Raw genomic sequence first — 27930 nt, forward strand, 5'->3', positions numbered from 1 at the left:
TGTACATCTAGAGTCCCTGCTCCAGTACTAGAATTGATTATTGACTATTTCAGGTGGTAGTTAGGTTTTATTTATTATTATTGCACAGGTTTGACACCTATCAATTTTTGACGCCGTTGTCGGGGACTGGTGTTTGATTAATTTGTTTCTTTTTTTAGTTCATTTTTTTTTCATTTTTTCATTTTATTTTTTCTCATTTTTTTTATATATAGTTTATGGCTGCTAACATTCCGTATTTTGGCGATAGACTGGATTTTATTTCTAGAAGGGGTTATGAGACTTGTGCTTTTTCTAATGATCAATGATTGCTGCAAATTGTGGAACTTATTTTGCCTTAAATCATTCAATCGACATATGCCATACATTTCAAGATGGTCTAAGTGCTTCAATCGATAATTTTGAAGATTTTTCACCTCAATATCAAACATGATATGACCCTTATTCAAACAGGTATGAGCAAGAATGGTGGGATGATTCTACTTTTAATTATGAACAAAGGCCAAGAGATTTTCAACAACTAGAGTCTCAAGAACCGTCATCCATGTCAGGTATGTCTCTTGAAGAAATGATTGAATTAATAGCTACTAACACATATCAAATTCAACAGGAGACACATCAAATTCAACAGAAGATACATCAACTTCAACAGGAAACAATGAATTTTCATCAGGAGACACAAGCGAGCATGCGTAACTTGACAGATCAAATGGATCAATTGACATCTAGGATAACGCAATTGACTTTTCGAGTGAGTGAAGAATTGCCCTTACAAACTATTATTGATCATGAGGAAGATGAGAGTGCAATTATCCTGACAAATGACATGGTACTGCGAGAATTTGAAGAAGAAAGATCTAAAGATACAGTTGAAATGCAAGAAATGAGACCCCAACATCAAATGGTTCAAGTGAATGAATCCAGTGACCAATCTCCAAATGCGGTGACATCTCCTCCATTCTTTAATCAATATTCTCTTGACTCTTATTCTTTAATTCCTGTTAGTGAAATTGATTTTATTATACCAGAAGATTTTGAGTTTCATAACAGGAATAAGTTAAGAGTTGCGATGGCAAAATATTTCGAACCAATCAGTGTTCGTGATGGAGGAGTAGGTGAAGAATTAAAATCCTTGTTGACTTGTTTGGCGCCATCTACTAATCCATGGAAGACCGTAGCTCGTGTGTTCAAGGATTACTCTATTTACAAGGGATATCAGGATTACATAGAAGATAAAGCACTGAAACAAGCTACACGATTTTATCCTCCGTGAATACACATAGCAATGTCTAGCCAAAGACATTAAAGAAAGGCGCTGCTTGGGAGGCAACCCAAGGCCTTTATTTTAGTTTTCTTATATTTTTGGAGTTTTTATTAAGTGTTAGTTGCATTTAGTGATTTGTTGCTTTTGTAGCAGGGAACTGGCAATTAGACGTGCCCACGCTAGGTGGTCACGCCTAAACAAGGAAGTTTTAAATTGGCGGACAGAAGACTACCAAGCAATTAGGCGTGCCCATGCCAGATGGTCACGCTTAAGGAAAGCAATTTTTATCTGCGGTCAGAAGACTCTATAGTAGTTAGGCGTGCCCACTTAGAACTCAATTTCTGAAAAATGGTCTGAAGACACTCTAGTAGTTAGGTGTGCCCCCGCCAAGTGGTCACGCTTAAGGAGCTTAATTTCCTTGGGTTGGTCAGAAGATTCAAGGGCAGTTAGGCGTGCCCACGTCTAACGCAGTGGTTTCAAAAAAAAATTTCTTTCTTTTCTTTTTCTTTCTTTCTTTCTCTCTTTTCTTCTTCTCTCCCTTTCCTTTTTATTCCTTTCTTTTCTTTTCTAGCCGCAGGACCGCAACCAAAGGACCTCAAATTCCACCGCCACCGTTGCATTATTCAACGCGGGTCGTCGGTTTCTAATTATCGCTGCTTATCGTGCGTAATTCTCCTTCATCCATCGTCAGCCACCCGACATCCTTAGCTACCGATCATATCCTTCATCTTCATCAGTTTTGCCATCAAGCTTTACATGTCTTGTGCCTCTCACCTACAGCTGTGCCACAACCCCCCCTTTGATAATCAGGGAAGTTTCGTTGTCCCTTTTTGTTTTGAATTTTATTCTTTGTTGCTTACATTAGGGACAATGTAAGATTTAGGTGTGGGGGGAATGAGTAGTATAACGGTATTTTATTGAAAAAATGTAAGTGTAGGCATTTTTGTTGGAATTTTTTTGTTTGACTTTGTTGAATTTTATCCAATTTTTGCCTATCTTTGTGCATTTTGTGATTGTTTCTGATTAACGATGGTTAGATGTTTCAAATTTTTCTATTGCTAAGATTTTACAATCTAAGGTGTTAAGTATGACATGGTTAAGTTTAAAGGTATCTCTTTGGTGAATATTTGAGATTTTGTAACTTTTACACTTTTTGATTAACTTTTCTAAGTATTGTAAATATTTGTCTAACATTTTTTTATGCAAATTGTTCAACTATTAATCTTAGTTCTCCATGTTTAAGAAATGAAGCGGGTTTGTGTGATCTTTAGTTTTAATTGTGCTTATTTATGAATAGTATCTGGCTATACTCCGCTAGTATCGTTGCCTAGTAACCAGAGGTCTTCACCACAAGTGTCGACTTTCGCGTCAAAAAGCGACGATAGGTATGAGTATGTAGTTTTTAAGCGATGATGGCTGAATAACCGGGCTCCTTCATCTGGCCAATGTTGGAGTTTGCGTCAAAAGGCTTAAATGGCTTAAAAACTAAGCATTTTCCCTGAAAAATAAAAGTCACTCAAGTGTGGGGATATTCTTGAAAAGGAAAAAATATGTGCTAATAGTGAAAAATGTGAAAGTGTTTGAATGAATTGTTAGCCCGCTAATTTATGAATTTTAATGTTGAGATTTTGCTTAATAGTCGAACCATTTGCTTATGGATGCTGGTTGAATATTTTATATTCTTAGATTAGTTAGTCATATATTAAAAGAATCCTTAATCTTAAAAGCTAACTAGAGAGATATTTCTTGAAAATTGCCACTAATACTTGATATATGTTTTAATTGTATCTTGACAATAGACTATTTGAGCAATAGCCATTGTGTAAATTTGATTGCTTGGTTTGTGTTCTCATGCTTGAGGGCAAGCATGGTTCAGGTGTGGGGGGAATTGATAGGGTGTTAATTATTAGTTATTTTATTATTAATTTTCCCCTTATCCCTGCCAAATATCATTTTAATTGTTAATATCTACTTATATTTGGTATCTGAACTTAATTTCAGGGAATAGAGCAGAAAACTACAAAAAGGAGGGACTTTCTGAAGCAAATTACTTCACACGTAGGAGTTTTCTGCAAAGATTCATCAACGTGGCCCATAAGAGAAAAAAAAATGAACAGATTTCCTTTTTGCTTTTGGCTGAAGAAGAGCTGCTGAGTTGGAGTCCTCAAAGGGATGGAAACCGAAGAGAAAGGGAATTCGGCAGAGCCTCACTTTTGATTTTTGACTTTTAACTTCGGCGGGGACCACGGAGATAGAAGGCATTAGTCTATTATTTAGGAAAAAACGTACAGAGGCTAGGAAGTCCTACTATCAATAGGAAACAAGAAGGAATTCGGAGGGTCCCACCTTTTGGATTCTTTTCTCTTCTTATTAGGTTAGGAGACTAGTCAGAGGGGATATATGGAATTAGAGGCTGTTAAGGCGCAAGTCTGAGTTTTTTCACTTTCGACAGTATCATGTTGGGATTTTCCTCAACAATGAAGAACTAAATTCTTATGTTCTAGTCAAGGGGACAACTGATGCATTGGTTCGGCAATTATTGTGAGATCTAAACCGCTTTTCATTGTTTTTCTCATTTATTGGTATTTATATGCTTCCTGCTTTTAATTGTTATAACCCTTATGTATGATTGATTAGTGCGCAATAATTAATTATTCATATAGGTTATTTTGCTAAATAGGGGTAATTGAATCCGTAATTGTTCGTTATCTCTATCTCAGTAGCAACTGGCGTAATTGGGTTTATGTCAGGGGAACATACGATCTAGATTAAACAAACCCTCGTAGCGTGTTTGTTTGTTAGGATTGGGCCTTTCTAATTATTAATGCAATCTAGAAATTAAATCCTACGGTCGTACCTAGGGTTTCTTTTTGGGTTAGAGAAATAGTTAACGGTCGTACCTTAACTATCGAGAAATTAAGGAAAGGTTGGTTGTTTATCACGTGCATGACAACTATAACTAATCTATTAATAAATGTTGGAATTATCTGTGAATCGATGCTCAGTGCATGAACCATTTCTGAAGTGTACTCTTGGCTGGAGTTTCTCTAATTATTTCTTTCAATTAATTATTTTCTGCTTTTAATTTGTTTAGTTGGCATTTAATCCCAAAAACCCCCCTTTAATCATTACTTGAAAAGAAACAAATTTCTCGCTAGTCCCTGAGGAGACGACCCTGCTTACCACTGTTTACTAGCTAGTGAATTCAGTTAAATAATTAATTCAAGTATATCGGATTAAGCAAACTCTTCGGGAACAGGGTGAATCAAGTAACCCATTGCACACCTAGAATCCCTGCTCCAGTACTAGAATTGATTATTGACTGTTTCAGGTGGTAGTTAAGTTTTATTTATTGTTATTGCATAGGTTTGGCACCTGTCAAAATCTTTTCAAGTCTCATTTAGATGTTTTAAATGTGAGAAGTATATATGAGAGTGAAACTTACAAAAGCAAACTAAACCTTCATATAGGCCTATTGCTTTTTACTTTTGACTCATATTACTATGGACTCCAATATAATTCCATAAATTTCTCTCTTTAATAGCAAATTCCAAAGAGGACTACGGTAAGACCACCATTTGAGATGTTTTAATGTAAGAAATTCTAATGCTTCAATATATAGCTAGAAAAGAACAGAAAAAGTAAGACAACTAAGAACCCAGTTTTCCTTTCAGTAGGATATGATATTAATATAACATCCTTCCCTCCAACAAGAATGCATTACACCTTGGATTATTTATGATAGCTAGCAAAAATATGTAAATCGACTGAAATAATTTGTTAGACAGTCATTTTAGCCGCAAATTTACCTATATCACCATTTTTGTGAAACATCACCATAATTATTTATTCTCTAAATATTTCATCGAAGATCGAATGAAAATTAGTTTGTGACAAAACAAGCTAACAAAAAGGAACCACAATCTACAATTTCAAGTTCAATAAAAAAAAATCAAAATCAATTTCACAATCATTTTATAGTACAACTAGTAGGCAACAGCAAACTAGTTCTATGGTCAATCCCAAAAAGTAGTTCTATTTATCAAACCTTCCAAATATTAGCCACTGCTAATGGTTGCAAGCTTGTCCAATATGATACCTCCAAGAAGAAAATTCAAGTGTTTATTCAGTGCACATCCAATTTTATGGTATAAGACAAATCAAGCAACGATTTACTTCACCCTATAGAAGATGAAACGATGGATTTCCTTGAATTCTTTTATAAAGAGAGAATGAAGCTTTATATTTTAATAATAACAAATGAAAATGGAGATTAATCATCGATATCAATATTGGAATATAAGGCGGAATTAAAAAAGACAGAACAAAGGAGAGGAAGTATAAGAACTTTAGATGTTTTAAGAATTAACTCTGACAGATGAAGTTAGTGCTCCAAAATTTATCATATCACTGAATTGATCCAGAAGTTCTCATTGAGAGCAGTGCTCCAACAGATCATGACAAAGTATTGGTTGTACTAATTGATAGATGAAGGCAAAGCAAATGTATTAACTTGCTAACTTATGTTGGCAACTGCTTAAAATCTACCTAAATCAGAATAAAAAAAAACATGCAAAAACTTGCCAGTGAACATGACCATCGAAAGTATTAGTCTCAAAAAATTAATAGATAACTTGCAAATGATTTAAATCCAAGGTAACGAATCTTGCAAATACTCTGCATCAAATTTTCCAAAACTCAAAATAAATTGCGCAAGATCATACACTATACAATGTGTTATGTTGTAATACTCATTGACTTTTACATCTAGCAATAAGGAATGTGTGATGCTGTAATAGTCATTGGCTTTTACACCTAGCAATAAGGAACTCTTCCTCAAAATGTCAAAAAAATGCATAGCATCATGAGATTCAATATGCACAACTAAAGACAGCATAATGGTTGGAATATACTGCACTGAAACATCCTTAAATATAGGCGTAGACAAGAATTTTCTAACAAAATATGATCAGTCTCAAAGTAGGGAATCTGGTAATGCTTGCACCATTCAATGTTGGGCAGCTGCTCATGTTGCAACACTTTCCCTTTAGATCAGAAGATATGCATTGTATAGGGAGGCTTCGGATGAATTGGTAGGAGGTTTACAACTCAAGCTTTTCAGATGTGCCAACTTACAATCGTTCAACAGATGAAAGCTTCTTGAGGAGACCAGGTTATGTTTCATTAAAAGGGCTGACAAGCCTCATTAGCAGCATTAGTCATCTGAATAGATACAAATTCTGTTTCTGCAACGCCATAAGCATTTCAAAAATCATTAGGTTAAGTGCAATAGTAAGTACACTGCAGAAAATGGAAGCTACAGATCCAGGAAGTATATCCATGATTATTAGAGCAAGGGAATACCTTGACTTAAAATCCAACCAGTAACTTTCCCATGTATTGGCTTATCCATATCTCTTTTCTTTACCTTGTAAATAATGGACGAAAGATTCACAATTTCATACAAGTTTAAAATAAATGGCAATGTATGAAGATCTTTTTGATTCTGATGAGTATGAAACTCGGTCGAAAGCAGAAAGATATCAGAAGTCATGAAAATCAGATAAATTTCCTTGAATCAAAGTATTAAAAGCACAAAGAGAAGTGTACCTCATGCACGAGAATCCCTATAGTCTGCCAGGAATCATCTTCATGCAGATTCTTGAAAAGCTCTAGGCCTCGAGAAAATCTATCACTCTCAACCTCATGTATATTTCCATGGACTCGCTATTGTGATTGTAGACTCTCAATGCCTATGACAATAGGAAAAAAATGGCATCAGATTAGAAGTTGCACAATGAGCATACAACAATGACCAATGTAGATTGGATTAAAGTGAATTATAACTTGACCTTCTCTGTGTGCAATTAAAGTGCAAGAGTCTTCCTTTTGAGAGAGCCTAGGTAGATCGCTACAACTGAAAAGGTTTTCTCCTTACTTTTTCTAGTGCAACTACAGAAGATCACTTCAACTAGGCCAAGTAAAGACCTAAATCTTGGAAGTCATATCCTCATTGCATACTCTTAGATAATATAGCAAAGGTTCCTCAAAAGGTACCATGCCTTTTCTGTTCAAAAAGTGCCTTGCGAGCGAAAAATAGTGAGCTATCCTCAAGCCTAAGTAAACAGCATTTTGAATTTCATGTTACAAATTTTATGCAAGCCATGCTGACTCCAAAATGCAGCAAATAAAAGAAAGTACAGCATAACAACAATCAGTAAAATACAGTTATTAGAAGATAACAGCATAAATCAATGCTAAGTTTTTCAAGGAATGAAATGGTAGATTTTTTTTTATTGAGAAGTTTTTTTTTTTAAAAAAAAAAAGACAAGCATTAAGAGTGTAACCAGCTAGCTAAATTAAGGTCACCCATTTCAAAGTTATTAAAATTGACTTTAGTTCCTTAGGTGGAACATAGCATTCAAGTGTTTTAGGTGCACAAGTTTGTCATGAATCAAATTAACATCAGGTTAATGACACCAAAAACCTTTTGAACTTGCTATATGGCCACATTCAAACTTCATATCTAAGAGATCGAACTATCTAAACAATGTATCTGGACTTCGGATCTTGTTCAAATCACTCAAAGATGATAAGACAACCTGTTTCAGTAGGAGTAGTCCTTGCATTCTTGAAATATAAACTTAGAAATCCACAGCAACATACAGAACAAATCATGAATAAAATGAAAAAGGATATGAACATTAGAGGATGGTAGTGGCATTCAGGTACCAAATCCTTCCCAAAATTTCTAAACAATCGCAAAATTTTGTAAGAATTCACTAAGTACTAATTGGAAACACTGAATTTGCAAGAAACTACAAATACTATTCTTGAAAATTGATGTTTTTTGATAATTGAATAGCACTTTCTTGCTATTTCTTCCAACCGAGCTACTTAGTGGAGACAATGGGCATTTTTTATTTCAGTGGGTATGGAGTGATTATATATTATGAAGTTACATATTGTCCTTATAGCTGATTTTCTAAGTTAACTTTTTTATTGGTAGTTAGCAAACCAGAATACTCTAGGGTGGCTCATTTTCTTCATTTTTATTTATTTATTGATCTCTTTATTTGTTTTTCTAATTTCAGCGTATTTACAAAAGGAATTTGAATTTTTTTCAGAGCAAAAGTAACTCACCAAGTATTTTAATAACAGGTTCCCTTACAAGGCATGGGCACTCTCTTTCACCAGTGGATTGCCATCCACATGAACTGTATTGCCAACAAGTTTGATCCTTCCTCTTAGAACACTTCCTGGTTGAATGATATGAATCAAGATTTCCATGTATACCCCATCATTGAACTGTACCTTTCCTACATAAAAATTTTTACCTTCTGCATAGTCCATTTACTTGATTCATTTCAAAGAATCACAATTATCAATATCTCATGAAAATATAGGTTGGAGAACGTTATGAGATGAACAAAGGGAGTGTATTAACTGTGGCATCTTTTCCATCAACTTTGCAATAGCATTTGCCCCATCAGATTGAGACAACAGCTTATGTTCATACACGCAGCTTTTCATATACAAGAAAACTTCAAAGCATGTCTTCAGACCATTCATCAAATTTTTAGCACTCAAACAACTGCATAAGAAACAGAGTTGCATCTGAGAATTCACAACATAAAAGAATGTAATCTCCCAATTAGTATTCTGGTTTGCTAACCACAGATAAACAAGGAATATCAAGGACAAGTTACAAATCACTGCATACCCAGTGAAATAAAAATAGCAAATTGCCTATTATTACACCAACTAGCTCTAATTGGATGACGTATCAAGCAACTGCTTCAAGGGTACTTACTATTCAATCATCTAACAAGCTTCACAATTTCTTAATATTTCTTGATATTTAATGCATTAATAGTTGGAAAAAGTTGATGTTTACTGTTTCATTCATAGCTACTGCCTAAGAGGAATACAAAAGGTGATGCCTTTGGGGGGAAGGGTCTGAAGACAGGTTTTCGAAAGAAGTATTTCTGATGCTTTGAGAATGTGATTATGCAGAATTCATATCATTGCTCCTTTAAATTGTCTTTGAAATCGGTTAAAATTTTCATGAATTATAAATTTTTCATTTGAAAGATGAGTGTTATCTCATGGATGAGAAGTCCTGTAGCCAACCCGAATACAAAAAGTGGTGTCTTTATGGGGAGGGTCTGAAGATGATTCTAAAAAGAAAAGTATTCCTGATGCTTGTGAATGTGATTATGCAGAATGGCATATCATTAAACCTTTAAATTCTCTTTGAAGTTGGATAAAGTTTCCTGAATCACAGATTTTTCATCAGAAAGAGAAGTGTTACCTTATACATGAGAATCCCCTTAGCCAACCCCAAGAATCTTCGTTGCAGCATGTTGGAGAGTTCGAAGCCTCAAGAAAACCTATACACCCTCAGCACTCTATACTATTCCATGTGTTTTTAAAATGGTTCATTGTAGACTTTAAAACTAAACTTGGTATTGCCTACACCATAAGCAAAGATGCCATCAGATCAGAAGCTGGACAACAATTGAATATAGCAAAAGAAAATGCATTATAAGAATGCTGAGTTGTACCTAAACCATCTCCATGCAAAGGACAAGGAAGAGTTCCTTTTGGGAGTACCCTGATTGATCAATTTGGAGCTAGAAAGCTCTCGCCTAGCAAACAGACCATCATTTATCCAAGTGCCAAGAATGTGTAGGTACTTATCTGGTCGCCATATAACAGGAAACCGTGCTAGTTGAAGACTTTTGTTCCAATATATTTGTTACCATATACAGAAAAGATCATAAATTGAAAAACAACTAAAAAAAAAAGCAGACACACAAAATAAGATGGTTGTGAAATACTTTGCCAAACAACACAAAATAGTGATCAACATTTCCCAAGTAGTGAAAGATAGATTTTGGCATTTGTTCCTATAGCATAAATTGCAACATATACAAAAGCTCCAACAGTTAACTGGTCAATGTCCTTGAGCTAATTTCAGAACAAAATAAGGACCAAAGTATGTTCACAATCATTACTTTAAAGGCTAACAATCTCCTAGTACTACTACAATTTTTTCAAAGAACATGGCATAGGATCAAAAGCATATTCACAATCATGCTAAGTTCAGAATCTTGGTGTAAAACATAGTGAGTTAAGCTTACATTATGGAGTGCATTCTTTGATAGGAAAAAAAATCAGCATTTTTGAGTAAAAAAGAACCTAGTTTCGGCTAATAAGTGGAATTCCTCAACTGAATGGAAAACTTATCATCACTGATCACTGCTTGAAAATATTATCACTTTGCTCATTGAACTACAAATCTTTTACTAGAAGTATCCATAAATGTATGACTCACCAAGCTTCTCCACGGTCATTCTCATGCAGAACATTCTAAAAGCTAATTTTATTGTCGGTCATTACAATCTAGCAAACACATTGCTCATGTCAAAATTTCAAACTGTAAACTGGATATGGCTTGACTGAACACATAAATGATAAAAGAAATCAGAAACTCAAAACCGTTTGCCTTTGAGTAATGCTATTATTTCTCTAACTCCAGTAATTTGTTGGAGCAAAAGGCAAGACTTTACTAGTCCAAAGTTTTCACTACTGAATATAAGTCCAGAACTAAATTAATAATTAACTGAAATAATTGACAATGCAATTAAAAGTACAGATAGAGAAAAAAGACCAGTCTACAACGTATACACTAAGTGCTTAAGCAAAGCAGAAAGAGAATAAGATGAAACAATTTCATAAAAACACATGATGGATATGTTGAAAAAACTAGCCTAATTCACAGCACCGAATTCCCAACACCGAATTGGGAACGTTTATGCTACCCACTAAAAATTGCAAAAAACAAGTGACACTATGGTTAGAAAAGATTTACCGCTGCCAATACAAGAAAAGATTGTTAAGGGGACAGAAATATAGATGGATAGAAGAAGCACAAATTAATTTAATTGACAAGAATTGTGTGTAGTAGTAGTAGTAGTACATAGGAATACCTAGTAGCTTTAATTGGGGAAACTGACATGATTTGTGAGTTTCGACTGGACATTAGCCTCTGAGCTGCTCCCAATCAATTTCAATATTGGGAATGTGGGAGATCTTGGACCACTCAGAATTGAGGTCGGTGCTGCTGCTGCTGCTCTCTGGATTGCATCTTTCCTTTAGGAGGGGACAGATCGTAATATGCAGCTCTGTTAGTCTGGTGAGGCTTCTCATAGATTGGTGAGAGGGTAAATTCTCTAACTTTTCACAACCATAGAGATCGAGTCTTTCAAGTGAGGAAAGCTTCCCAAACCAATCGGGCAATGATTTTACTCCAAAGCCCTATAGTTCAAGCAATCTTAGGGCAGAGAGATGCTGAAGTTGCTCGGGCAGAGATTCCCAATGAGGCCATCCATGCAGAAATAATTGTGAAAGGGAGGGGAAGTAGGGGTGCGGTGGTGGGAGAGTATCAAAGAGGTCTAGGAAGGAATGCAGCTCTGTGGTGGTTTCTGAGAATGGTCCGATTTCTAAGAATCTCAAGCTTGTAAGAGAACAAAGCTTCCCCTTGGGCAAGGTTAATTTCTCACATAGTGATATGTTCAGAAAAAAGAGAGAAGGTGTTCGGGTTAAATCAACTGGGAAGGAGATAAGATTGTCGCAGTGGAGTACACACAATTCCGCAAGAGGAAGAGGAGGAGGAGGAGGAGGACAAGTGCCGGAGGAAGAGAAGGGTGAAGAAGTGGAATCCCACTCTGACTCAGATATTTGGGGTATGGACAAGTGGGTCAACCCATCGCAGGACTGAATCCATAATCGTTGCAAGGCAGTGAGGTATTTCCGTCCCTTGGGGATTGAAATTAACTTGAGCGAGTGGCACTCAGCAATAGTTAATTCCTCTAGGGACTCAAGGCCAACCAAATGTTGAGGAGCATTATTGTCAATACAAGTGTGCTCGGCTACTGATTGGTAATTTGGTCCTTCTGAAGTTCGAGGAACATCAAACGAAAAATCCAAAAATTGGGCCAAATCACCACAATTACTTAATTCGAGATGTGCAAGCTTGGGATTGTTTTGGAATAACATATTTGGTAGTTTGGTCAGCCTATTCACACTTCGAATGGAAAGAATAGTGAGAGTGCTGACTCCGCTACAAATATATGTCATTAGTGCTGATCCATTTTGGGTTTTCTTGACTTTCAATTCCTTGAGACTTGGAAAAGTGGCTAATTGAGGGCAGTCATTAATCTTTACCGTATGAAGGACTGGAAACACCACCACCGTCCCATCATGAACTGTTGCTTCCGTCCATTCCCTCAAATTTTGCATGTCTTTTAGAATGAGATGTTCAAGCACTGGAAACAATTTTAGGGGTCTTTGACTGCTATTACCATTATGCACGCCTGATCCGCCATAAAAAGAAGGGCCTATACTTGTTAGGCTGTCAAGTCCTTTCAAGTAAAGAGATCTGAGGAAGGGCATGTGTCCAAGAGTCGGTAACTCTTTGCAATTTTTGCAATTTTGTAATTCGAATTTCACCAATCTCCCGAGTTCTCCAATCCATTTCGAAAGCTGGTCACCAAAAAATCTTTCAATTACCAAACCTTTCAAATTTTGGTGAGGATGCAAGCCTTCCAACACTTGATTGTATTCACTATCATTATTTCTTGAATTATCTATTTCATCCCACAGTAATCCTAACTCATCAATGTTTGGCTTTCCAATCAGATTTGCAGACTCAGCTTCTTCCTTGCTTTTCATTAATTCAAGATTACGTAACTCAAATCGTCCACTGAGATTCTTCAAATTCCTCAATTCTCCAATTTGTCGACCTCTTTCTTCACCAATATTGAAAAATGGCAAAGTTTGGAGAAATTGCAACTGTCCGATCTCAAAAGGCATGATATCACTTGATTTATGAGAAGAGAAAAAGTCAAAGTGCCTCAAATTCACCAAATTCTTGAAATTCTTAGGAAACTTTGTCAGTGAGTCACAATATTTAACTCTTAATGTCTGCAAATTGTAAAGTTGACATAGAGACTCTGGCAATGTTTTGATTGAAGTTTCTGATGAATCAAGATATCGCAAATGAGTTAGCTTGCCAATTTATTTAGGAAGCTCTTCGACACTCGATGCCCTTAAGTTCAAAACTCGCAACATAAAAAATGACATCTCCCTGTCATTAAGTGATTTGTTTCCTTGCAAAAACAATGTCGTAATATGCTTGAAACTTTCAGTGGAAGGAAATGGCATTTCTTTTTCACTTCTCTCCAGTGCAAGATACCGAATGGAAGACGTTTCCATATCAACACTACCAGACTTTGTCAACCTTAAAGTTTTGGAATTGGAAATGGATTGCACCATATCATGCACAAGATCATGCATTTTGCAGTACAAAACATTCCCATAATCATCCTTCTCTGCATCTTGAAACAAGTTACTATCCAACAAAATGGCAAAGTACCAATTACCAACTTCCTCCATACACATCTCGTTCCTTGGCTTTGAATGAAGAAATCCTTCTGCAGCCCACAGTTGGATTAGCTGATTTCTTTCCAATTGAAAATCCTGGGGGAAAATTGAACAATATGCAAAACACTTTTTAAGAGATGGATACGGAAGATGGTCGAAGCTCAACTTCAAAATTTTAGTGATGTCACCATCTTCGTCTCCACCTATATTTTGAAGCCCAGTTTCTAAAATTGACTGCCATTCATTTCTTTCCTTGTTGCGCAACATACCGCCAAGAACACTTGCAGCTAATGGCAAGCCTTGGCATTTCTTTGCTAGCTCAAATCCTAACTCTTTTAGATCACCCGGTGCTTTCCTGTCACCAAATGCATTTTTATTAATGATGAGCCAACAATGATCATTTGATAATTCCTTTAAGGGCCAAGGATCAGAAGCAATTGCTGTGATGTTTGCCACTCGTTTGTTACGCGTGGTCACAATAACCCAGCTCCCCTTGGCTGAGCTAATACCTCGCAGAGACTCCAGAAACCCAACCCATAGCGCCCCTTGGCCCACATTCCATACATCATCGAGGACCAGTAGATATTTAAGCGGCTTTTTACCATCCAATATTTCCTTAAGCTTCTGGATTTTGGCTTCCCTAGAATCCCTAACTTCGGCCATTGGGACTTTCAGTGATTCAAGAATCAAATCGAAAAGCCTGTTGGGATCGAAATGTTTTTCAAAATCTGATACGCATACCCACATTCTCTTGTCAAAATGGTTTTCAATTTTTAGATCGTGGAAAACTTTTCGAGCCACAGTGGTCTTCCCGATCCCGCCCATCCCTATTATAGAAAGAACGGAGATAGTTTCATTGTTACTCGTGGCAGTCAACTTTGTTACTATTGCTGGAACATCATCATCTCTTCCAACAAAACTCGCACCAACAGCAGCAGAGTCAGTCTCTTTGTTCTTTATAAATCCTGCTCCACTGGGAGGAGGAGGAGCAGGTGCAGTCTGTGACTGGAGGCCAAATCTCCTTGCTTCTTCATTGATTCTTTTCAGATTCATATTGATTTTATGAATCTTGCAGGCCATTTTGCAGCGAAATGCAATGGGATTGGAGAGTGAGAAGAACAAGCATACCTTTCTCTTCATTTGGTTTTGAATCTTAACTTTGCGCCGAATCATCTCATAGTTGATGTCATCCAGCAAATTTTCAGCATCGAAAGCCACACGTTCAAGGTTCTCCAGCCATCGCTTCACGAACTCTTTAGTCACCAGCTCTTTCTCTGCGTCACGAAGGACAGCCTGGATCAGTTTCAACGTATCCTGCAGTTTCTCCAAATCTTTCTTGAAGCCAACAAACTGGCCAATTTGTTCGGAAGCCAAATTTATTGCCTTCTCCACTAGAACTTCTATAGTGGAACTAAGTAGTGCATCCACCAACGCGTCCGCCATCAGGTCAGGTCGATATCTGGGAGAAAGAGAGAATTTGATATTTTTGAGAGCGTGGAATGGAACCTGGCAATTTGCGAGTTTGAAGGTGAGAAAGAGTAGAAAGTTAGCAGTAGATGAAACCAAAAGTCTACTAATTGGTGGTGGTTTTTAGTCTTTTTATTTATTCGTACTTTTGAGCTTTTGAATACTCTTTTTAGAATTGCTGCAATAAAAGGAAAATGAAAAGAAAGAAAAGGTTCCGACAAACATATCACGTGACAGACAGGAAAGACGATGAATTCTTTAGTTTTCACCCGTGTCGTTACACCGCATTAACAACCCACCATTATCATGAAAGGTTTGGATTGTTAGGAGATCCAATCCAAAGAAATTGATAGAAAATGGCTAGCAAATAATTTTGTAAAGCAGAAGACATTTGAGACTGTAATCACAAATAGATCAAAAGCTGTGACATACATGTGTATACACAAAAATGGTTTTCCATGTGGAATCACCAATTTTATTCAGCATTAACCAAATGCAAAAACTAGAAAAAGGGTGGCATTGGTTCAATAATAATAAGAAAGTTTCATATCCTTGTAAGCAAAACCATCATAATTAGTACCAATAGGTAACTACCATTGTAGTAGTAGTGAAAATATATTGCAAACAACAGTTGCATTTGGATAGTAGATTATTTGGAATAACACTGTATTACTTTTTATGATATGACATAGTAAAATAAAAGGACGATTAGAAATTGTGTTTATGATGCAATCTAAATAATATTTGATTTTTTTTTGGAAAAATAGCAATTACAACTTTAATTATTAAGTGTACTGCAAAATAAATTTTTGGGTATCTTATAAGTATGAGTCTGAATCTTCTTAGACGACACAGTAATAAATTCGGAGGAAGAAAAAAATTTCTGATTCTGCGTGAATTGGTCTTCACCTGTAGTTGCATTAGGAATTGAATTACTCCTGTTACTACTTCTAAGTTACAGTTACAACATTGCTACTGTAAATTGTTATGTACAATATATCATAAATGAGTAAGCATATGAAAAACAAGAAATATAATGTCCATAAATTAATTTGATCCACTAGTTAAACTATTACCGTGCATTTGAGGATATTATTTGGTAAAAATTATGCATGCAAATCTTTCCATAATATATCATGTATTATACCGGATAATTTAAAATTAATCTCTGTTGTCATTGCACAATTAGTAGTTGAAGAAATAAGCTAGCTTAGTAGTTGAAGAAATTTAGTGCCATTGCACAATTAAAGTATAACATCAATTGAATAGTTTTTGTGTGATTTTTGTCAATTGTGGTTCTAAATCTAGAGGAGGGCATCAGAAATTGGATGGGTTAATCCTGATTTGAAATCTAAATTGATTGGTTTTGTGGGGAGTTGTAATTGTTATTTTTATGATTATTAAGCTTTGATATGGATGCCTTCAAAATTGTTTTGAAGGGATTATTTGGGCACGCCTAAGCTGTAATCATGAATAAAGCGAAAAGAAAGTACTCAACAAATTGCATGTTGACGCCAAAACTTTAGTTTCTTTTAATTTCACCATTTTTATAAAGGAAAATTACTATTCAATTTGCTTGGATAGACATTATTTGCCAAATTTTATTTTCTTGCATCATTAACACATTTTTTAACCACCTTTTTGTCTTACATATATCACATTAAAAAAGTACTGCTGTATTTTTTTTTCAAAAATATTATCCCAAATAATCTACTATCCAAACACACTGATTGTTTCTTATCATACAACCATTTTTAGGTACCTACAACTGTGTTGGCATGTTTTCCATTCTATTGTCAATACCAAATATCATAAAAATATACTCTTCTATAATTGTTTCTTAATTTTTCATAATTCTCATAAACATTTTGTATTTTATTACTTTTTAACTATTAAAAGTCAAAATTTCATAAAAGTTTAGCCCATGTTTCTGTAGAAATAAAACCTCTTTTACAACGTTTTAGCTTTTCAAACCACTGTTTCAAATTATTCGAAGTTGAGTGAAGTGAAAGGAAATGATTGTCAAACTTGTTACTTCAACAAGTGTGCCCTTACATTAAAAAAGTCTTTTAAAGAAGGTAATTGTAACAAAACTGACAGCTTTAGATTTAAACATCTTTAGTTTATCTATTATCAATAGGTAACTAAAATAATAATGGACTCTCTTAGAAAGATATGAATCATAATCTCTCATCCTTCTTGTCTAGGATTGGGAGATATTATTAAAGAAGGGTAATTCTGAAGGATTACTGAAATCCTATAATTACTCAAATAATCAAGTAAGGGACCAAGAATAACTTATTGTGCGATGCATTCTACACACTCTTGTTTGACTAAGTATCAAATGATGGATTTTATCTTATCTAACTATACAAAAAGCACAGTCAAGTATCTAGTAAATAACTGATACATGTGAAATTTTAGATTTCATTCATTAAGCAATTATGGAAATTCATAAGACAAAAAGGAATTCCATCATATACCCGACGTCAATGCACCCATAATGTGAAGAAACTATGAATGAAAGGGAAGATTACCTGATCTTGAAGCAAAAAGATGGGATGGCTTCTGTATTTTCTTGCTAGCAGTGTCGAACGATTGTTGCGAAGCCAAGGAAGAGTGAGATGAATTTTTTATTGAGTGGGGTTTTACAGGGAAGCTAGGTGCGATCGAAAATTGAAGTTTTTCTGAGGAATTAAAGTGATTGAAATGGCAAGTCCACAAATTGGTGGTGGTTTCAACTTTTCTCTTGGTAATTAAATTGAAGTTGAAGCTTTTCAATAGTCTTTTCCTCTGAGAGAGCAAATGCTGCAAGAAGGGATAATAAAAGCAGGATGAAAAGGAAGAAAAGATTCCAAAGGCAATCATTTATGTGCTTTACTTAGTGTTTGTTTTTGTGCCTTTTCCTTTTGTTAGAAATTGATTGGTATCTATCCTTGCAATGGCTTGAGGTTAACCACTCCTGTAGACGAACGTACTCATACTGGATTCTATATTGACGGCATCCGAGTTTACTTTATTCCAAAGGTTTAGCCTAAATTTTTCTATTTTGGTCCCTTGGATTCTTATGCTTCCTTGTGGCACGAAATGAGTTAAAGTTCTTGTTCCAATTTGAAGGGTCATCCTGTTATCCAGTACCAACAGCAATAAAAATATCTTTGGCTTAATTCAATAAAAATATCCTAATCCTTTAGGTGAAAGATATGCAAGAGTATATACAGTTTCTGCAATTATTTATGGAAAATCATGTAACCACTTTAAGAGGGTAACTCTAAGTTGGTGTAACGTACCATAATATTCTTGTATGTGAGATATCTTACAAATCATCCCTTTTTGAACTCCATGAAACCAAAAAAGAAGGCAAAAAACACCACATTGCATTTGAATCTATGCTCATTCCAATTTGAGGATTCTCTTCATGGGATAAATGGAGGAGAATATATGTTTATTCAAATTTAATGGCAATTCTTGTATTAGCAAGCATTTTCTAATAAAGTATCTCCAACATTTTTTTTTTCAATTCAAACTTCTATTTTAATCTGTAATTTTTCCCTAATAGGTTACAGAATTCCATTTTGAATAATTTAACTGCTCCCTTAAATTACTTTCTCCCTTAATGAACATGATAAAGATTTTCTTGTTTGCTCCTACCATGTCCCGAAACTTTTATCCACATTTTGAGCTAATCCGAGAATATCTAAATTTCTTCGGTGGATTATCTTAATAAGTTTCGTGTGTTAAAAGGTGAACCTTCATTTTTGTCCTTCAGATTTGCAGGTATTTGATGTCATTGCGTCCATTTAGGGGCTGACTTTGATGCACAAATGTGACTTTTATGCACAAAATTAAAATACATTTACATTTGTTAATTTAATGCAGGCTGATGCATCTTTGCCATTATTGTTGTTTAATGTGAACAATAAGTTGGTGATTGTAAACGTCGCATTTGTTCACAGAACACAAGAAAAAGTAAAAATGTGGCAGGCCTCGCATATGAATAGTGCATGTTATAGTCATTTATCAGTTTAGTATCTAAGATTATTGTTTTAGTGTCTAGATTATCTCATGCGATCGGTACTCAGTTGCTAAGTCCCTATTTTTCCATTTTGTATTTGCACTATGGAAGGGTGATTTTTAGATTTGACACTAAAAGTTAAAAAAAATGTTTTAGATATGTTGTCTTTTCAAGTCATCAACTTTTTCAAAGATGGATTTTTTTTTTGTTTAAGAGGAGAATTTAAACCTTATAGCGGGGAAGGGGAAAAGAGAAGGTCCCTAGAATTGATTCAGGAATCTCATCGTTATGTGACTAATGTTCTCAAGACCCCGTCTATCAACTTATTCTTTCATTGAAAATAAAATAGCTAATTAGATTATTCATTGCATAAGAAATAACTAGACATGGCACTTTTGGATATGATGACACAACATTAACATGACTTGAAAAAAACTTGATTGAAACACAACATAAAAAAATTAGTCTCCTAGTTGGGTAATAAAATGGGTATTTGTAGATCAACCCATGAGTTGATATGACTAACCAATTAGTAACTTGTTAAAAGATAAGAATTGACACGTAAATCCCAACCTGCCATGTCTTATAACCTAAATCATCAGCCACATTAAGGACTCCTATTTTTATGTTATATTATTATTGTTATAGTCATGATAGTGTACTACTATTATTTAACTATTTTTCATGTTTGGGATTCTTATTAATTTCTTTGGGTTCTTTAGAAATCACACCAAATTTTTCTTTTTTTAAGACAATAATAAGACTATCTATTTATAAACTACTAGATGGTATATAAATCTTGACCACAACATTAATTATCTAATAAAATATTAATTTCTAAATAATGAAACTACTATTACTTAACATTAATAAAACTACTAAATATTTGACTTGACTTGACTCTAACAAAACTACTAAACATTTAAGCTTTTTTCCCCTAGAGAGGAACTGCTTGAAGAAGCAATAAGACAAGGAAAGTGAAACGGAAGAAAAGATTCCCAAAAAAAGGGACCATGTAACATACAGCAAAGACAGTCTATTCTTTACTTTTCTTACTTTGTTCTTTATTTCTATCTTTTTTTCATTACTTGTTATAAGTTGATTGGGATTTATTCTTGTACTAACTTGTGGTTAACCGCTCTTGTAGATGAAAAGTAATGCTGCAAATCCAAAGTGATTTACTTTATTCCAAAGGTTTTCCTCTCTTTATCCTACTCCAAAATTTTCTCTTTCGGTTTCTTGGATTCTTATGCTTCCTTGTGGCATGAAATGAATTGAAATTCTTGTCCCTATTTGAAATTCTTATTTGGTATCAAAAGCAATGCTCCAAAATCTTCCAGATAAAAGCTATGCAAGGATATAGTATCAGCAAAATATTAGTGCAATAGACTTTTTTTTTTTTTGCTCTATTAATGCAATAGATTACTTTGCCTTAATTCAATTAGATCTGAAAGATTATATAGCCATTGTAAGCTAGACCCTGAATTTGGACCCCCTAAATAAGTGCAATAAAGGTAACTCTAAGTTGGTGTGATATCTTAACTACAAATCGTCCCATTTTGAATTTTCCTATGAAATAGTGAGACAGCACCACACAATCAACAAGCCACATTACAATCTGCAGGTGATAGACCTTAAAATTGTTCCTGACCTTTTTTTTTATTCACATTATATTCTTATTCATTTAATAGAATTGAATCTATGCTCATTCCAATTTGAGGTTTATCCGCATGGAATAAATGGAGCTGAATATATGCTTATTAAATTTAATGGCAATTCTCTATTAGCAAGCATTTTCTAGTACATATCTCCAATATTTTTAATTGAAATTCTACTTTAATCTAAAAATTTCCCCCAATTAGGTTACAGAATTCCATTTTAAAGTAATTTTCCTGCTTTCTAAGAAACTTATTTTCACCCTTAATGAACTTGATAACTGTTTCCTTGTTTGCTCCCACCTTTTGAGCTAATCCGAAAATATGTAAATTGCTTAGGTTAATGTTCCCAAGACCTAACTATCAACTTATTATTTCATGGAATAAGATACATGATTAGATTAGTCCTTGCCTTGGAAATAATTATGAGTAGCACTTTTGGATACGATGACCTGACATGAAAATGACTTGAAAGACACGTAATTGAAACACAATAAGGAAATATTAGCCTCACAATTGGGTATCAAAATGGGCATTATTGGATCAACTTACAGGTTGACACGATTAACCTATTAGTAACTTATCAAAAATGTAAAACTAACATGTTAACTCTAACATATACTACGTCACGCTTATAACTCGAATGATCGTCCATATCAAGAACTCTTATTTTACATTCTATTATTATTATTGTTATCATCATTAGAGTATATTACTATTATTATACTATTTTTTATGTTTGGGATTCTTATTTCTTTGGGTCCTTTAGAAATCATACAAAAAATTTCTACTTGGCCCTCCCATAGTTACACCAAAATTCTATGGATTTCCTCCTAAACTTATAGTACAAAATTGTCTAATTTAGACTTTCTTACTAAATAGATTACAAGAGCCAAAGGCTAGAGGTAATTTGCACCAAAATTTTCAAAAAATTAACTTTTTCAAAAAGAAAAAGAACTGATTGTGCTCCCTTATATATTTATTTTCTCCAAAATTTTTTTTATTTTTCATCGCATCATATATTATCTTGATAGTAGTTTAGGCTATTTATTCCATGAGGATAAACCTCAAATTGGCTCTCCCATATTCACCAAAATTCTATGGATTTCCTCCTAAACTTACAACAAAAAAATTGTCTAACTCGGGCTTTCTTGCTAAATAGACTATAAGAGCCAAAGGCTAGAGGTAATTTGCACCAAAATTTTCAAAAAATTAACTTTTTAAAAAAGAAAAAGAACTGATTGTGTTCCCTTATATATTTATTTACTCCAAAGTTTTTTTTTTATTTTTCATCCCATCATATACTATCTTGATAGTAGTTTAGGCTATTTAGTTCCTTCTCAACGAAGTAATGGAGCCAAAGTATATTTATTAACAATAAATTGTTTTTGAGTGCCTCCTTTCCCGAATTTATAATGAAGATAGATTAGTTCCCTCCTAAATAGATTACTGGTACAAAAATTTTGTGGAGGCCCTTCTTGAATTCATAGTGGAAATAGTTTAGTTGCATCGTAAGTAGAGTACTTGAACTAAAATGTTAACGGTGAAGACTCTTTAAGAATTCACACCAAGTTTCAATCGAGAATAAAATTTTGAGTTCCTTCCTAATGGATCCAGTAATAATATGTTGTTGCCTGATGCATTGTAATTTTTAAATTTTTGTGATGTTTCATTAGTTATTTTATCTAAAAATTTAAACAAGTTAAATGGATTAAAACGCAACATGATATCTTAATAATTAGTGTATTACTCACAAAAGAAAAAAAAGAGAGAGAAAGCGTTTGAAACAAACATGATACAAAAGCTTAAAATGTCCTATATAAGTCTCTACCCATTTGACAAGGACTAAATGATGACAGGACACAACACGTCACATTTATAGCTCTGAAAAAACCTAAGTAGTTGCATTGTAAAACTACTGTAATGGTTACATTGTTGTGAAAAATATTTGAAGGATTAATTTTTTTTACATTAATAATGTATATACTGTCAGTTTTGGATGAATGACAATTATACAAAATTGAATTTAAAATCTAATTTTTGCACGTGTGTCATGAATCCAACGGTAATAGTTTATACATTGTCAATATATATACGATTTATTCATATTTAAATAGCATAAATTATCACAAGTGACTAAAAATTGATCTAGTAAAGATACTTTATATAATTTATATAATTATTTACATTTGTAGTTGTATCATCAATTCCTAGATAATACAAATTTCTTTATAGAAAAATATAATAGCATAATTTTCTAAGGACAAAACGGTCTAAGCATTATATAAACGAGGCATGCCTGTCCTTTCACACCTCACATACACAACAGTTTAATCTAAACGTTTGACCAATTAATTAATAATAGGGGCAATTTATAGAATCTACACGTTTAAGTAATTTTGCTGCTCCCTTAATTTATTTTCTCCTTTACTAGACATGATAAATATTTCCTTATTTGCTTCTACCATATCCCCATACTTTTACCCATGCACCTTTTGAGCTAACTTGAAAATATTTAAATTGCCTAGGAAGTATTTGATGTCCTTCATTTTTGTCCTTCAGATTATGAGGATTTAATGCCATTGTGTCCGCTTAGGCGCTAACAAGTTAAAGTTGATGCAGAAATATGACTTTTTGTGCTCAAAAGTAAAATCTTGTTACCACTACAAGAAATATATTTTTCAGTGACAAAAATTTATGTGACAACAAAAATCTTGTCACAGATAACCTAATTCAGTGACGACATTAGGTGTCATCACAGATGAGTACAGCACAAGCATAATCAGTGACAACATTGGAAGTTGTCATTCTCAACTCGTCACGAAATAGTTGGCGCGCATCTCATTTGATGCCGCGGGAAATGAATTTATGACAACTCAAGTAAAGTCGTCACAAACGCTCTCTCTACAGTGACAACATAACTTGTTGTCATTGAAAGTCTACCCGATTCCAATTTTGTGACAACTTTTTGCATCACTGTATACTACAGTATTTTCATCAACTTTCACTAATTCTACTATGACACCCTAATTTTATTTTTTAGCCCCCAATTCTTTTATATTAGCAAAAGCACCGAAGATATGACACCCTAATTTTATAATTTAGCCCCTATTCATTACGTATTAGCAAAATGCAAATGATATAATAACAAACTATTTTTAGATATTTGTAATTTTTGCTAAGTTGACATAATAGACATGTCTGAGCATAAAAATTTTTTCACGAATTGTTTATTATTCCTTATAACAACCCCCAAAAATCAATAACTGAAATAATTTGAAAAAGTGTAATTGAATAAAATTTGTAGTCTAATGTTAGCACTGTGAAAGATTAGTATAACGTGTAATACATCATAAGTAATAATTATTTTCATATGGAATGGGTATATACGAAATCAAAATTATTCAGTAAAATATCTGTCGTACAATAAGATTGAGAGTTGTAACACATTTAACAGAATATTTGATTACATGTTTCTTTTAATTTATTATAAAAACTAAGTAATAGACAAAGAGTAAGATAAGCATGAGTAAGAAGTGCTATACTGTATATAAGCAATTCTATAGTATTTTCATCAAATTTCACTAATTCTACTATGGCACCCTAATTTTATTATTTAGCCCCCAATTCTTTTATATGAGCAAAAGCACCGAAGATATGACACCCTAATTTTATAATTTAGCCCCTATTCATTACGTATTAGCAAAATGCAAATGATATAATAACAAACTATTTTTAAATATTTGTAATTTTTGCTAAGTTGACATAATAGACATGTCTGAGCATAAAAATGTTTTCACGAATTGTTTATTATTCCTTATAACAACCCCCAAAAATCAATAACTGAAATAATTTGAAAAAGTGTAATTGAATATAATTTGTAGTCTAATGTTAGCACTGTGAAAGATTAGTATAACGTGTAATACATCATAAGTAATAATTATTTTCATATGGAATGGGTATATACGAAATTAAAATTATTCAGTAAAATATCTGTCGTGCAATAAGATTGAGAGTTGTAACACATTTAACAGAATATTTGATTACATGTTTCTTTTAATTTATTATAAAAACTAAGTAATAGACAAAGAGTAGGATAAGCATGAGTAAGAAGTGCTATACTGTATATAAGCAATTCTATAGTATTTTCATCAAATTTCACTAATTCTACTATGGCACCCTAATTTTATTATTTAGCCCCCAATTCTTTTATATGAGCAAAAGCACCGAAGATATGACACCCTAATTTTATAATTTAGCCCCTATTCATTACGTATTAGCAAAATGCAAATGATATAATAACAAACTATTTTTAGATATTTGTAATTTTTGCTAAGTTGACATAATAGACATGTCTGAGCATAAAAATGTTTTCACGAATTGTTTATTATTCCTTATAACAACCCCCAAAAATCAATAACTGAAATAATTTGAAAAAGTGTAATTGAATATAATTTGTAGTCTAATGTTAGCACTGTGAAAGATTAGTATAACGTGTAATACATCATAAGTAATAATTATTTTCATATGGAATGGGTATATACGAAATTAAAATTATTCAGTAAAATATCTGTCGTGCAATAAGATTGAGAGTTGTAACACATTTAACAGAATATTTGATTACATGTTTCTTTTAATTTATTATAAAAACTAAGTAATAGACAAAGAGTAGGATAAGCATGAGTAAGAAGTGCTATACTGTATATAAGCAATTCTATGCATGTTAAATTTTTGAAACATGTTTTATTGTGTAAGTTTTATTGTAAGGTAATTTCTTAAATAATTTGTATATTGAGTTGTCCAAACCCAAAAAGATGTATATAGACACAAACAAGCACACATATATATATATATACATGCACAAAAAAGAAACCAATATCAAATAATTTATTTGATATTTATAGATGAGATTAAGGAAAAAAAAAAGAGATTAAGTATGAAAAAAGAAACCTGAAAAAAAAATTTGACCAGGGAAAAAAAAAAGAAAAAAAATGTATGAAGCTAAAGGTGTGAATCCTGGAATCTCAAAGATGTGCTTAGATGCCAAAAAAAAAAGAGCGCCAGTCTGAAATCTGAAAGAGGCGCGAGGCGGGTGGCTGAAATCTCTACAAAACGACGTCGTTTTTGGTTGTTCACACACAAACAAAAGTCTCGCCGCTTCTCTCTTCCAACACTTAGACAAATTTCATTCTCAGTCTTTCCTTCCTATGGTGAACTAACCCTTCCTTCCCGTAGATTCGAAATGCCGCTCGCCACCGTTAGCCGCTGAAGTCCGCCGCTATCCACCACCATCAGCCGCTGAAGTCCGAGCTACCCAGCACCATAGAGGAGGGCTTTGGCAGTAGAACAAAACAGAGGGAAAAGAACAAAACAAGAAAAAAAGAACAAAATAGAGGAGAAAAAAAGGGCGGCGCACAAGTGAGCAAGAAAAGCTGAGGGGGAAGCCTGAGAAAGGGCGGCTAGGTTTTAGAGGAGAAAAAGAGAAACAGAAGAGCAGAGAAGCAGCTAGGGTTCTTGGAAGGGAGGCCTTGAGCGTGAAAAGAAAAAAAACAGAGTGAAGGAAGAGTGGCAGCTGACGGGAAGATCAGGAGAGAAAGACGCGGCAACGGACAGAGGAGGAAGAACCAGGTCACCACCAGTCCGCGTCCGCTCTGCTGCTGTCTGCCATCGCCAACACCGCGCACAACCTCCTGGGCTGCTGCCGTTCTCTGTAACACTAGATGAAGGCTCTCGGACGAAGTCAGACCTAGTCATCTTCCAATTCCAACTCACCATCTTCGGCTTCGTCATAATCGCCGTCGCCACCGCTCAAGTAAGAGCACTATAAGTCGCCCCTTTTTCTTTGAATTTCAGTTCCTTCCCAAGTCCTCTAAGCATGTCTGCCATGGCTTCGTTTATTGCAATTGCCCCGTTGATTGTTCAAATTTTAGCATGCGCATGTTATATCATGATTGAATTTGAAATCCCTTGTACTTCTGATGATTTTGGGGCCAACCGTGGCTTCATTTGAGCAAAGAATTGCTGGAATTTTTCATGTTCGTTTACTGTTTGTTAAAATGCCCAAGTGGTCTAACAGCAGGCCGTAACAGGGCATTCGTTCAATGCTCATTGCTGCATTTTATCTTTCCCTATCCCTGTCTCAAGTTTTGGTTGATGAAATTGTAAATCTGATTAGCATATCAGGACTGCCTCTGAATTTCATAGCTTTCTTTCTAATAACTACACATTGTGAGAATTTTTTTTCCCCCGAAGGGTATGACATGCTCTGCCCTACAAAATGGGAGAAAGTATCAACTTTAAGGCCACTTTTGAAGCGAACATATATATAGTTGTAATAATTTCAAGCCGGTTGCTTGCAGTTTAACATGATCACGGTATAGATTTTTGGCAACCCAAACGCCAGATTTAAAGTCGAACCACTCCACAGGCGGTTTGGGCCGGCCACAAAAGGATTATTTTAAAGTTGGGCAGTCGTAGTGAAGGGTGCATACACTTTTCAGCCAACTCATTAGTTCTGCTGCTCAATCAGTCAACCTCCAAAGACTGGCTAACTTCATTTTAAACTGTAGATAGGGTAGGTCAGTTTAAGGGTAAAAAAAAAAAAAACTGAATTTAGATACTTATAATACTACTGTACTCTAACATGGCCAGATTGCTGAGTTCATTACCAATTACTTCACAGTCACTACTGAGTTCGAACAGGTGCCAAAACTAGAATGTCGTCCCAGGGCATTCGTTCAATGCTCATTGCTGCATTTTATCTTTCCCTATCCCTGTCTCAAGTTTACGCATTTGAGTCTGGTTGATGAACTTGTAAATCTGATTAGCATATCAGGACTGCAGGCTGAGTTTCGTGATGTTTCTGCTTCTTGGTTTTGTCTCATTGCCTGGTTTGATATTCAATCTGATAGGGAATCCGCAATTGAAAATGAAAATTGCAGCTAGTGTTGTCGAAACCTTCAGTTTGCCGAAATCTTCTTCCATTTCTTTTGCATGAAAGTCTCATAAAAAACTTGTATTCTCTTTAGTTTGATATTACAAAAGTATTTTGTACTAAAGGCTGATGTGTCTATATCTAGGAC

At 34.3% G+C, this 27930-nt stretch overlaps 1 protein-coding gene and 1 long non-coding RNA gene across 2 annotated transcripts; both read right to left on the bottom strand.

Moving 5' to 3' along the window:
* Positions 1 to 5993: 5993 nt before the first annotated feature.
* Positions 5994 to 7301, bottom strand: LOC113766921. Its single transcript, XR_003467818.1, has 3 exons — positions 6872 to 7301; positions 6626 to 6689; positions 5994 to 6507 (listed from the first exon to the last, which is right to left on the bottom strand). It is a non-coding gene; the product is annotated as an uncharacterized LOC113766921 (long non-coding RNA).
* A 4283-nt stretch (positions 7302 to 11584) lies between these two features.
* On the bottom strand, positions 11585 to 26638 carry LOC113766515 (putative disease resistance protein RGA3). Its single transcript, XM_027310699.1, has 3 exons — positions 26426 to 26638; positions 13391 to 15217; positions 11585 to 13252 (listed from the first exon to the last, which is right to left on the bottom strand). The coding sequence occupies exons 1-3, from the start codon at positions 26636 to 26638 to the stop codon at positions 11585 to 11587; spliced, it is 3708 nt and encodes a 1235-aa protein (XP_027166500.1).
* Between the last annotated feature and the right edge of the window lie 1292 nt (positions 26639 to 27930).

Source organism: Coffea eugenioides, chromosome 3 (genome assembly GCF_003713205.1).
Source record: "Coffea eugenioides isolate CCC68of chromosome 3, Ceug_1.0, whole genome shotgun sequence".
In the NCBI taxonomy this organism is placed as follows: domain Eukaryota; kingdom Viridiplantae; phylum Streptophyta; class Magnoliopsida; order Gentianales; family Rubiaceae; genus Coffea; species Coffea eugenioides.

What these genes read in the sequence shown, in the direction of transcription:
- LOC113766515 (XM_027310699.1), bottom strand. Translation starts at nt 26,638, where the DNA reads ATGACGAAGCCGAAGATGGTGAGTTGGAATTGGAAGATGACTAGGTCT. An exon ending in CTTTCTCTCCTGATCTTCCC is followed by an intron (nt 15,218 to 26,425) that starts GTCAGCTGCCAC and finishes GCAAATTGCCAG; the next exon opens with GTTCCATTCCACGCTCTCAA. An exon ending in TGTCATTTTTTATGTTGCGA is followed by an intron (nt 13,253 to 13,390) that starts GTTTTGAACTTA and finishes TACAATTTGCAG; the next exon opens with ACATTAAGAGTTAAATATTG.